The sequence below is a fragment of the Sphaeramia orbicularis genome, chromosome 8 (genome assembly GCF_902148855.1).
Source record: "Sphaeramia orbicularis chromosome 8, fSphaOr1.1, whole genome shotgun sequence".
In the NCBI taxonomy this organism is placed as follows: Eukaryota; Metazoa; Chordata; class Actinopteri; order Kurtiformes; family Apogonidae; genus Sphaeramia; species Sphaeramia orbicularis.
In genome coordinates, this window is record NC_043964.1 from 50921347 (window position 1) to 50934435 (window position 13089).

The window sequence follows — 13089 nt, forward strand, 5'->3', positions numbered from 1 at the left end:
TTTTCTCTGTTTCTGATATTATAACCCTCAACATTAATCTAAGATTTTATGAACATCTACATGATCAGTGAATTAAATATAAGAAAATATATGATCTTCACTGGGGAAAAAAATTAAAATACAGAAGATAATATTAGGATAAATGATGATAAATCATTAGCACTGTCAAACATTCCATTTTAAATGTATTATTATGTTTATTCTATTGTTTTACTTGGTATTTTTATTTCACAGTTTTTAATTGTACAGCTGTTTATATGTCTTTTTAATCTATTCTTGTGTTTTAGTCTGTCATTTTGCTTTTTAATTCTTCTGTACGACACTGTTTTCAATTGTAGAGCTGTTTTATATCTTTAATCTATTCTTGTATTTTATCCTTTTATTTAGTTTTTTCCCGTGTAAGTCGCTTTGGAAAAAAGCGTCTGCCAAATGCATTAATGTAAATAAATGTAAATGTAAATCACTTACAGGGTGGGGAAGCAAAATTTAGAAAGAACATTTAGTTGTTTTTTCTCAGCAGGCACTCCGTCAATTGTTTTGAAACCAAACATATACTGATGTCATAATCATACCTAACACTATTATCCATACCTTTTCAGAAACTTTTGCCCATATGAGTAATCAGGAAAGCAAACGTCAAAGAGTGTGTGATTTGCTGAACGCACTCGTCACACCAAAGGAGATTTCAAAAATAGTTGGAGTGTCCATAAAGACTGTTTATAATGGAAAGAAGAGAATGACTATGAGCAAAACTATTACCAGAAAGTCTGGAAGATACTATTAAAGAAGAATGGGAGAAGTTGTCACCCGAATATTTGAGGAACACTTGCGCAAGTTTCAGGAAGCGTGTGAAGGCAGTTATTGAGAAAGAAGGAGGACACATAGAATAAAAACATTTTCTATTATGTCAATTTTCTTGTGGCAAATAAACTCTCATGACTTTATATAAACTAATTGGTCATACACTGTCTTTCAATCCCTGCCTCAAAATATTGTAAATTTTGCTTCCCCACCCTGTAAGAAAGGTTAAATCGAGAGAAACATTCATTTGGAAACTGACACAAAAATAACGTTGGGTCTTTATGGGTTAATTACACACACACACACACACACTTCAGTGTCCAGTGTTGAAGAAACTACTTCACATTTGTAGAAAATAACTTTTGTTCTGAAGGTTCTGTCACTCTCAGGTTTAAAACAAATGAATATTATCTTCTATTTACAAACAAACACTGATAAATGTGTGTTGTGTTATTGAGGATAGAGCACTGGTAAATATGGCAAAGATTTTTATTATGATACATATCTTTTTCGACTATTTTTGGATTGAGTGGGTTTCTGTTTTGCTCACACTTTTTCGTATTTGGAAAATACTCGCTCACACTCTACACATGATGCCGCATGCAGAAAAATAGTTTATGGAGTTCAAACAGACGAGGGTCCGCATTATGAATAGAGATGAGACGGTGCCGGTGACTCACTCAGGTGATCCGTTCAGATAATGAAGTCGTTACTGCTTCGAACGTCATACATCACATGATTTTTTTCCGCACCAAAGCAATCTCCGAAGCAGTGATTCGACGTTCAGGGTTTGAAGCACGTATTGAAGTTTCACTGTCGCACTGCCATCACTGAAAAACAGACCACCACTGATGTGTTGGTTAGACAGGGTTTAGTGATCATTTGGGCAGAAGTGTGAAGCAGTTGGAGATTATTGAGAGACTTTTGAGGTGGGCTGAATATGCGATGCTGGAGATGAAAAGGATGAGGCATTATGGGAGGAGAGGGAGGGGCAGCAACGGTTAATGTTTTGTCTATGAAAGTATGTGGAGCGGGTGATGTTATTATTGTGGGACTGGACAGATAGTGTGCTGTGGAGGATGACGCCCACACTCTTAACCTGGTTAATGCCCTGTTACAAACTGCCATGCTCCATTCTCTCCCCTCAGAACCTCAATGTTGTAGCTTTCAGTTTCATTTATTTCACTTGTTTCTCTACATGTTGTCTGTTGTGTGAGTTCAGCCTCTCTGTTCTGAAGATGCACACACTCAGTTTGGTTTACATCCTCCCTGGTCTCCTATCTTGAAGCGCAAACATATATATTCGCTTTCACATCTTTCATTAAATTGCCTTAGTTCTGCATCACTTTTTCTCTTGTTGGGCTTTTTGAGATTAATTGCTGATATTTCTAATCTTCATTTGTTGGAAAACTGTCTTTCGAATGGAAACACTCCAAACTAGTGGTGAGATACAGCCATTTCACGGGTTGCAAAATCAGCATGCATTGTGGGATATGTATTTTATGGTCCACATATGCTTTAAAGATGTGGGAGACTTTCGTGACCAATTTTCCATCACATTTGTAAAACCTCAGTCATAGCCTGAGTATCACTAATCTGTAAGTCTTTCTGTCATTACTCACCTGAATCACTTGCATCACGGTGAACAGTTTCGAAGTGCAATTCACCATAAACAAACCATTTGTTTACAAACCGAGCCGGGGGGTAACTCGGGCATCTTCGGAATTTTGTCACGATGTGCATTGTGAGAATGGGAGGTTCACGCAGCCACCTGACAGCAGCAGCTGCAGCGAAACCATTTGATGAAATGGATGATATGGATGAAACAAACATGACGCTGAAACGCGGAAACGGCTGGAGGAATATGCATAGAGGGAAGGGAGCTCCTGCCATTTCCGCGTCATGTCTGCTCCAGCTGCCGCTGTCAGGTGGCTGCGCGAGCCTTCGCTTCCCACAATGCACGTCGCAGCAAAATTCTGAAGATGCCCAAGTTACCTCCCAGCTCGGTTTGTAAACAAATGGTTTGTTTATGGTGAATAGCACTTTGAAATTGTTCACCTTAATGCAAGAGATTCAGGTGAGTAATCACAGAAAGACTTAGATTCATGAGGATATGACTGAGGTTTTACAGATTTGATGAAAAATTGGTCACAAAAGTCTCCCGCACCTTTAAATTAAAGGAGTGATTTTTAGCTTTTTTAGATAGAATTACGCATTTTAAAACATTTCCCTGTGGTCTACATAAACTGTAAATGCTCTGCTTGGGTCTGAATTCTTCATTAATTCAACTCCACAGGTCCGTCTTCAAACCTGTTTCTGACTAATGACTCCAGAAAGGTGGTTTGGAGCGCTGGCCCTTTAAATGCAAATGAGCCGCTTCAGGTCCTGCCCCCTCCAGGTTGTTGGCTGTGCTGCTCTGTCCCATTTCTCTGTACTTCGTTGGAAGTCTTGACCTATTTCTGCAAATGTCATGATGTAACTAGTTATAGATGTAACAAATTAAGCAGGAATTAAAACAGGTTGTAGAAATCCACTGGATTTTTGCCAGAATGAATATAAAGATGGCTTTGCAACAGCTGGAGGGTTCAGATTCAAACTGTATGAACTATTAGGGTCCAAATACACAAATAAATGAACCAAAGACTAATAAAAGTAGGTTTAGATCCTGTGCACTCCCAACCCCCCACCCCTGTTCTTTTCTGAGCTTGGGTTCATCTGACGGAGTGAGAGGACATGTGCATTTTATATTGTATATGAGGTGAAGAATGATGGTCCTGGTTTGATTTCAACATCAGCCAATGGGGGGGGGGGGGGCTTATGGGTTCTCTTCGGGTTTTCCGGCTTCCTCCCACCATCCAAAGACATGCACTAATAGGTTAATATGTTATGAACCATATCATACATGAATTACGAGAGCCCTAAGGTTTTTTTCCTGAGTGTTTTTATTCGTCTTTAGGGATGAAAAAAACAATGCAATTGAAATTTTTTTATGAACCTTTTTTTCATGGAGTTGCAAAAATGTCCACTCAGCTGGACACCATGCTTTTCATTTTTGAAGCAAAGAAATATGTATTTACTGATATACTGTGTGAAAACTATGAAATAAAACATTTTTCATGCTGCTAATCTGATGTTTTCTCACATTTTAACACACTCTAATACTAGTCATTACTCACTTCATGGAGATAATATGCAAAAAATAATAATGATAATTAAAAAAAAAAAAAAGAAGTTATTTATAGTCTAATAACAGCAAATTTTTGCACTCAAAAATGTTACTCCAGATCCGGTTTATTTATGTCAGTGTATGTGATGATGCATGAGCGTCCACTGCGTCAGCTGATATGGAACTAAAACAACCAAATCCATCAATATACAAGAGAACAGCTGGAGAATAACTGTCCACTGTAGTGACCACTATGCATGAAAGGGTTAAATGTACTCACTTAATTGCATTCATGTATTTACATAGTTAATTAGCCGTACACAGAAGGGTTCTGGGCCCCAGTTTATGTTTGGGAAAGATTGTCCTACAGGTTTAACTATATCCTCCTGAAACCCAGTAAGTAAACATTTTCACTAATTTACATTAAATAATTGCCTTAATAGGAAACAGCTTGATGCAACAGTTTTTTTTCAGATACATTTTGAATTTTTTTGTATTTGTATAATATCATTTTCAGTGGATTTTTTTTTTTTTTTTTTTTTTTTTTTTTTTTACCTATAAAGACCCAAATAGCCACTGGCGACCAAAACCATCTACTGATGTAAGCTGTTTAATACATGTTGATCCAGTAATCCTATTAATACATGTAAATAATTGGTGTAAAATGCAGCTCATAATCTTTTCATGGTCATCAGATATGACCCATTTGGACGTTTAGAGGCTCTGCAGTTACCATGGAAACACTGTCATCTTCTACACCATTGATCCACCAGTAAAACCCATAGAGTTGGATCAATGACAGTGGATGGACACATTTGTTTTTATGTTCGGTTATTAATATCTTTCCAAAAAAAGTCACTTTTTCTTCAGTTTTCTCTGTTTCTGATATAATAACCCGCTGCTATTATCTCAGGTTTAATGTACATCTACAGGATCAGTGAATGAAATATAGGAAAATACATGATTTACACTGAAAAAATGTAAAATAAACAGGATAGTATTACAATCAGTGGTGATAAATCACTTAAGACAGGTTAAATACAGAGAAACATTCATTTGAGAACTGCCATAAAAGTAGTCCTGGGTCTTTATGGGTTAAAGTAAAGCTGTGAAACCCTAGTCCACTACACAAGACAAAAATGCATTTCTGGGTCTCAGGAGGATGACAGATTCATTGGCATTCTCTTTTACACTTCATCGATTTGGAGTGAGATACTTTTGATATGTATTGAAAGTAACTGATTACACTAGTGCCTGGATATAGGAAACATCCAGGTTGGATTCAGGAAAAATTGTGAATTTAAACTGTCCATCTACAGCTAGTCTGTACCCAACATTATTAGTTTGATGGAAGGACAGTTCTGGGGCACAGTTATTGAAATAATAATTAGGATGTTCTATGTATGTCTTTAATAATCTCCTCCTTTTTTCTGTGTCTCAGATTTAGATGGTGCGTACCCTCCCTTTGGCTATGCTGAACTGCCCCTGGATACCCTGCCTCTAGACCCTGACCTCCACGAGCCCTACATCCCTGACATGACCTACGACCCCAGACAGGCCTACCCTGAACCACTCTAACAGGTAAACACACAGACACACAGTGGATATTCTGGGGAACAGAACTACGTTTATTTCCTCATACAAGATGTAACAAAAAAAGAAACGAGACTGTGGGGCCCATGCTCATGACTCAGAACCTATTGGCTAACCACTTATTTCATTGTGTTGTGCAACTTCTGGCCAATAGTTTGCTCTAATATTGTTCACTTATCTCACTCTTCTGTTTCAGGCTTCTGTGTAACATTGTACTGTTAGGCCTCGTCACGCAACTTTTGTGTAGCACAGTGATAACAAACATGGAGCAAAGAATTCATTTGAAATTCCTTGTTAAGTTGGGGAGGAGCCCAACAGAGTGTCTCAAACTTCTTTGTGAGGCTGACGGAGAAGATGCAATGTCGCAGCTGCTAGTCTTCAAGTGGCACAAACGCTTCAAGAGGAGGTGGACGATGACCCCAAGCCAGGACGGCCTTCTACGACGAAGACAGATGAGAACATGTGAGAGTGTGAAGTAGCTGGTGCGAAGTGATCGCAGATTGACAGTGAGGATGATGGCGGAACAGCTCAGCCTGAACAGGGAGTCGGTGCGTACCATCTTGGTGAAGGAGCTGGGGATGCGAAAGGTGTGTGCCAAGATGGTACCCAAGGTTTTGTCGGATGACCAGAATGAGCACCGTGACAATGTTTGATCAGCATGAGCTTGATCTTGGGCTCCTCCCCAACTTAACAAGGAATTTCAAATTAATTCTTTCCTCCGTGTTTGACATCACTGTGCTACATGAAAGTTACGTGATGAGACCAAACAGCACTATGTTACACAAAAGCCTAAAACAGAAGAACGGAGTGAGATAAGTGAACAATATTAGAGCAGACTACTGGTGAGAAGTTGTGCTACACACTGAAATAAGCGGTTAGCTAATAGGCGTTGAGTCATGAGCATGGCTGCCACGGTCTCGTTTCTTTTTTGTCGCACCTCGTATATTGTAGATTACCACCATGAGTTGTCTCTGGATGTCGGCTGAAGCAAATGAGAATACTACAGTAAAGTGTGTACAGCAGTTTCAGTGGAAAACACAGCTTCTATAAACTAAAGTGGTCATATTTAGTGTGACCTTCCTTTAACACTTAAAGCTATACTGTACAATCTGGCATTTTTACCCTTTTCTTTAGTAATCTGAAAATGCTCCTGATAAGCGTGTGGCAAACTTAGCATCCAGATGCTATCAGTTACTATAGTTCTGTAATGTATTGTTATTAGTGCAATGAAGATTAGCGGTGACATGAGCCTGGTTGGTGTGTTCTCTGCGATCGGCCATCGTTAATGCTGTCGCCAATCTTTTCAACCGATTCAACATCTGTAATCAGCCACTACGCATCATTCAGTCGGACCAATCTGATTGGTGGAGGGGTAGACCTTGGCTAGTGAATCAGTGAACAGGAAGTTTCCATGTGAATCCAGCTCTGCCAAGGTACTTCACACTATCATTGTCTTCTATAATAGGCCATAAACTGCTCAGATCGTATCTGAATGAGTGCCAGTCAGTGTTGACTATGGACTTCATTCATTTTCTGTAGATTATTGTTCAGCTCGTATTTTAATTTAATTAGCTTGTTCCAAATTTCCTTCTCTGGGTGCTGTATATGTTGTTTCTCAAGTTCCCTGATGTCTTGCTCTAGCTTCTGTATTCTATCCCTCTCCGCTTTTTTAATTCGAGAGCTATATTGAATGAGACGCCCCCTTACAAAAGCTTTAAAAGCGTCCCAAGTCATTCCAATATCCTCAGTTGAGTCCTCATTAAATTCCCAAAATTCCTTCACTGCTTTTCTTATGTAGTCACAATGTTCCTCACTATTTAGCAATAAATTATTCAAGCGCCACCTCACCGTAGATTTTATATGTTCTGTTGTAGACATGACTATATCCACTGGAGCATGGTCAGTTAGAACTATGTTGCCAATTGTGGCATTAAGAGTCTGACTCACCAGCGAGCGGGAGATGGACTTCATTCATTTAAAGAAGTGAACACTGTTAGTATTGTTAGCATACTGCGATTTCTCCTCAGTTTTTGCCTGCGACATCTTTCTTCTTCCACAAGAAGAACCCCTAGAGCTGACAACACCAGTATCTTCTTATTACTAACCATCCGTTCAACAAGTACAACAACACTTCTTGACTACTCAAAACTCTCTGCTGACAATGACTGACAGCGAGCTCTGTGTTTAGAGAGATGTTCCGTCATTTTCTGGTTTTACGTCTCGCGCAAGCACAGAACATACGCTGAAATCAGTAGTCAATTTGGTGTGTTCTTCACACTTTTTTGACCGTGTCAGGGAGACGGGAGCCGACTGAAAGTCAGGCTACCTTTTTTAGCGACAATCAGCAGTCGGGTTGGTGTGTCTTCACCTTTAGATTTAGCTGTAGCATTACGGACAGTGTTATCATGTTAACCGTTAGCGTCAGCGCTTGCAGCACCAACAATAATTATTGTGAAGTTGTCATTAATCCTGTTGTCAAACACAACTCTGGGGTTGTGTTTGACTGTGTTGGTCGTACAGTAACCAGAGCTAGTTCAACACATTACTAGAGGACTTCTCCGGCTAATAGATAAGTGTCAGAGGTCCGGCTGGGGGAAGTGGGCGGGACTTTAATGACGTTCATGTTCAAATTTCTGCTAAGTGCGGTGCGACATGCCAGATCAGTAGGTCTAGCTTTAACATGTCTTTTATCGTTTTGTTCAGACAATAGGAAATTTGGTGCATTCACTGTCAGATTTTTGGTTCCAGGTTTCATTCAATACGTCAGATGTTTCTAACAGTTTTTGCTGCTTCTTGTCATGGGGTCAGGGGTCACCCTAATACTGACTTAAACCTTTATAACCCATTTAGTTCTGTTTTTTGTGTGTCTTTTAAGGCAGTGCACATATTTTCTGTATTTTCTGTATCAGAAGAAAAAGAGACGAGAAATAACTATGCATGTTCACATCAACACTGCAAAAACAACTAATCTAAAGGCCACCTAAAACTTTTGCACAATATTGTGTGTGTATGTGTATATATTGTATGTATGAACATTCATACGTGCAATGAGCATCATCATGTAACTTACTGATGTAACCACAACATTTCATGGAAAAACCAAACTCTATCAAACACTGATGTGTGCTTTAAGTGTTTCAGTTCTAATTTTAACTGTTAGCTGACAGTAACTCATAGGTTATGAAATATGTTGTTTTACAGTGTCACTAACTGTCACTTGCGAATCACTGATGAAGTGGTGAAATGATAGTGTTTATCAGATTCCTTGTGTGTATACAGTTTGAACAGTGTTGAAGACAGCGAAAATGTATTTATGTATTTACTTATCAGTATTTGGGGAACTTAAGAAGATTAGTGTGGACTGACACATGCTGCACATTAGGCCTCTATTTCTGTGAATCTTGACATAAAACAATAGTGACTTCTGACAATATGATATAAGAAAGTACAAAAAAAAGTCAAGAGTAAAATCCACTACACCACTATTGGAACTAACTTAAACTAAATAAAATCCACACTGGACCCAATACTCTCATGAAAATTTGAAAACAGCATTATTACCATGGTGTCGATGAAAAGAAAGAACGGTTATAGAAAGATACCACATTCTATTTATGACACATTCTGTGAAGGTTTTCTGCCTTTTTATCATACTCAGACCAAGGTTATAATAGTTTTAGATTTTTCATTATAGTTTTGTTTTATTTAGTTTTGACTTTTTTTCTCAAATTCAGTTAGTTTTAATTCGTTTTTAGAGCAGGTTTGCTAGTTTTTATTAGCTTTCATTTTTTTCTAAATGCTTAGTTTTAGCTTAGTTTTAGGATTAATTTTAGTTTCGTCGTATCTTTCATCTTCCTCGCCGTCATATTCAAATAAATCCCAGACAGGACTCTGCTGGACGAGAAACTGACTACAAACGACAAGTGACGAGAAGTGACGGACCGTGAAGTACCATATGGTGTTGCTAGCTAAAATTGCTAGAGCGAAATAAATCGCTTTCGTATCCATCCGACATTGACAAAGACGAAAACGAAGGGAATTTTATCCATCATTTTTAAATGTTGTAGTTAGTTTTGTAAGCACACAATACAGTTTCAGTTAGTTATTGTTTTTGTCTTTTAATTACAGTTTTCATTTATTTCAGTTAACGAAAATGTTTTTTCAATTCTAGTTTTCGTCATTTCGTTAGTTTTCGTTAATGATAATAACCTTAGCTCAGATGCAGAATAATTGCTTTGCCTTTTTTTGTTTTGTTACAGGAGCGTCCGGAAATGCTGAAAAGAGAAAAAAAATAAACAAATGACTGGAAGACCAGTGGAATGGACGGAGAAAGAAGGATGTGTAATCATGAAAAGGATCAGCCGTTCTAAATGAATGGAAAAAATTCCATTTTGGCAATCAAGAACTATTCAAGTGATTGCTTATTAAAAAGACATTTATTGTTGCTGTAAATGAAAAAAAAAGTCACTTTGTTATAATGTTTTACTGTGGGTTGGAAGTTGGTAGGGGTTGGGTTTGGGGAAGGGGGTGGTTGGGTTCGAGGCGTTGTTACACGGGTAACTTTTTGAAGCAATCATATTAGGCAAGAATGCCTTAAAATTTGAGCTTGGGACATGAAGGATGCACAACACAGCCTCTATTTCCAACCATCGTTTAGCCTGTCACTAAATTACAATTTGCTCAAATTCTCTGATGTCAGACAGATGTGTGACATCCATGGTAGACTGTTTATGATGATTTTTATTCTGATTAAGAATGTGTTTGTTTTTTTTTCCAACCTCTGTATTTGTCATAGAAAATGTCCCCAATCATTAGTAAGATATTCCAGTAAATAGACTGATGCAGAAATGAGTCTGAAAACATCAATGTGAGTTAATATCTACAACTCCCAACACTTTCATTTCAAAGTAAATGGACTCTTTGAGTTTGTGTTAGTAAAATATCCAAAATAAGGTCTGTGGTCACGTTCTGTTCTATAGTATATACTATAGAACAGAATGTGACCACAGACCTTATTTTGGATATTTTACGATATTTAAGAAAGGAGGGATATTTACTTCTATAGTACATACCATAGTAGTAAATATCCCTCCTTTTTTAAATTTTGCTAACCAGTGGTTGAATGGGATGGTAGTCACCAGTGTCATTGTACTGAGTTACACTGCAAAAATCCAAATCTTACCAAGTGTATTTTTCTCATTTCTAGTCAAAATAGCTCATCACACTTAAAATAAGACATAATCACCTAAAGAGTAACTTTTCAGTGAAATATAAGAACTGATTTTCAGACAATAGATCTTCAAAATCTCATTTCAAGAAATCTTACCAAGATAATTTTTTTTAACTTGTTCCATTGGCAGATTTGTTTTTTGCTTAATTCAAGATTTTTTTGCTTAATTCAAGATTTGTTTGTTTGTTTGTTTGTTTGTTTGTTTGTTTGTTTGTTTTTTGCTTAATTCAAGCAAAAAAAAATCTGCCTATGGAACAAATGAAAATTATCTTGGTAAGATTTCTTGAAATGTGATTTTCAAGATCTATTGTCTAAAAATCAGTTCTTATATCTCACTGAAAAGTTCCTTTTTAGGTGATTCTGTCTTATTTAAAGTGTGATGAGATGTTTTTATTAGAAATGAGAAAAATACACTTGGTAAGATTTAGATTTTTGCAGTGTATGGATTGTATCCAATGAGTGGACAAAGCCTCTTTGACTGTCAGACAGAGGCCAAGTTTGGCCTTTGGTCATTCCATATTTGTGTTTTTTGTTTTTTTTTCTGAAGCCAGATTGACAACATTAAGACAAGAGCAAAAAGTTTAACAGGCCACACCAACCAATATTGATTACCACGTAGTAATTTCAGGTACTTGATTACAGTTAACATACATTTGTGTTTTATGTCATTTTAATGCAAAGACATGTTAATTAATGGTGTTTGACAGACATTAGCTAATGGAGGTAGATTGTGTAAACAGGCCTGTACCCTGATGACAGACTCCAATGACTGCATTTTACAACAATAACTCACTACAGTAGAGCTGCCTGTGCAGAAAGAAGTGTTTAATCCAACAGGCAGAAACTCCTATTAGATCACATGACCATCTTTCATGGTCCAATCACGATCCATGATGTGAATCTCTATTTTCTTGGGAATGGGCCAATGTTAATTTCAGGTCAGCCTACAAAAACGGACTCTCCTGCAGCACTCTACGAAGGTTTAATTTAACTCCCATATTACCCAGGTTCAAAACTAATATCCAAGAGGCTCCTGATGAAAATAGTTCACTAATCTGCTCACAAAAGCCCAAAAAGCATCACTGTGCTGAAGTAAGAAGTCTTCAATCTTTCCGTTGTTGGCATTAACAGCCAAACTCCATTGCTACCAAATGCTACCCGTGTATCTCAGCCTTTCGCTGATGTCTTCTAGATGTCTCCTCTGTGTATTTGACCAGTGCACACGTCCCAGGGTGTCCATGTGTGGTCGTTGCATGGTAGTATATCGTGTACTTCATTGAAATATTCTTCACCTTTACATACTGATAAGACAGTACGTGCAGATTTTTCAAGCCATTTTGGATTATGGATTATTCCAAAACTTGTGCAGAACTGGACTAAACATCCTCATCAGCCTCACGTTAACCAGAAGGATATTCGGCTTCAGTGTCCACAGGAAATGAATGACCAACTCTTTCACAACAAATCCCATCATGCTCCAGTCAAGATCTACATGTGTCAAATGGAAATGGACCAGAGCTCTGTAATCACCGTGGACACATGTACATGGATGACATGGAATACTGCAGTAACATACACAGCAGTACTTACATTGTGCTTAGACATAAATACGACTTCCTTTTGTACTTGGAGTATTTCAAATGTGAGTGTTGATGGTACCTGTACGTCTCTGTTAACAGAGGGGAGATCAGCTGCAGCTCCTTCCAGCATGTATTTAAGATTCAGTGTGTAAGTGGTGGGCGGCACCTTTTCCACCCCAAACATCCCATCATCATACAGTTCACACAGTCTGCAGGTGTATTAAGTACAGCTGCAGTCGCTATGTGGACTTCATGGACAATTAGGGCAAAATCTGCTCTATACATTGTGAGCCATTGTGCTTGTATTCCGAGGCTGCTGCTTTTGGCTGTAGTGTTTAGTCCAGAACAGCGACTACAGCCTGCACTGTTGAGAAAGCACAAACTATAATGACTTATCAATTGCAGAGGCAATCTACCACAGCTATGCTGTTCCCGAGTTTCATTAAATTCTATTATTTTCACTGGTTTTTCGATATGTTTGGTTTGTGTGAACAATTACTATTATTGTGTAGAGATGCATGATTGAGAGGGAGGTGACCAGACTTTAGTGTGCAGACATATGCCCACAAGACAACTGCCCACAACCTTAATGGAAAAAGAGACAACTGCCCACAACCTTAATGGAAAAAAGAGACAAATGCCCACAACTTTGTTATAATATATTTATTTGCAACAAAAGTAACAAAATTATATACATTGTTAGGGTTAAGGGTTGGAGT

The 13089-nt window shown here is 38.0% G+C and overlaps 1 protein-coding gene across 2 annotated transcripts in view; it reads left to right on the forward strand.

Annotated features, from left to right (window-relative positions):
- The window catches only part of LOC115423925 (junction plakoglobin-like), a 285940-nt gene extending 273106 nt beyond the window's left edge, over positions 1 to 12834 (forward strand). For both annotated transcript variants that reach the window (XM_030140961.1, XM_030140962.1), the window contains 4 exons: positions 5409 to 5548; positions 9820 to 10559; positions 10605 to 10715; positions 11229 to 12834. In XM_030140961.1, coding sequence (XP_029996821.1) covers positions 5409 to 5545 — 137 coding nt within the window. In that variant the 3' untranslated portion in view covers positions 5546 to 5548; positions 9820 to 10559; positions 10605 to 10715; positions 11229 to 12834. The remainder of the gene's footprint in view (positions 1 to 5408; positions 5549 to 9819; positions 10560 to 10604; positions 10716 to 11228) is intronic.
- The last annotated feature ends 255 nt before the right edge of the window (positions 12835 to 13089 follow it).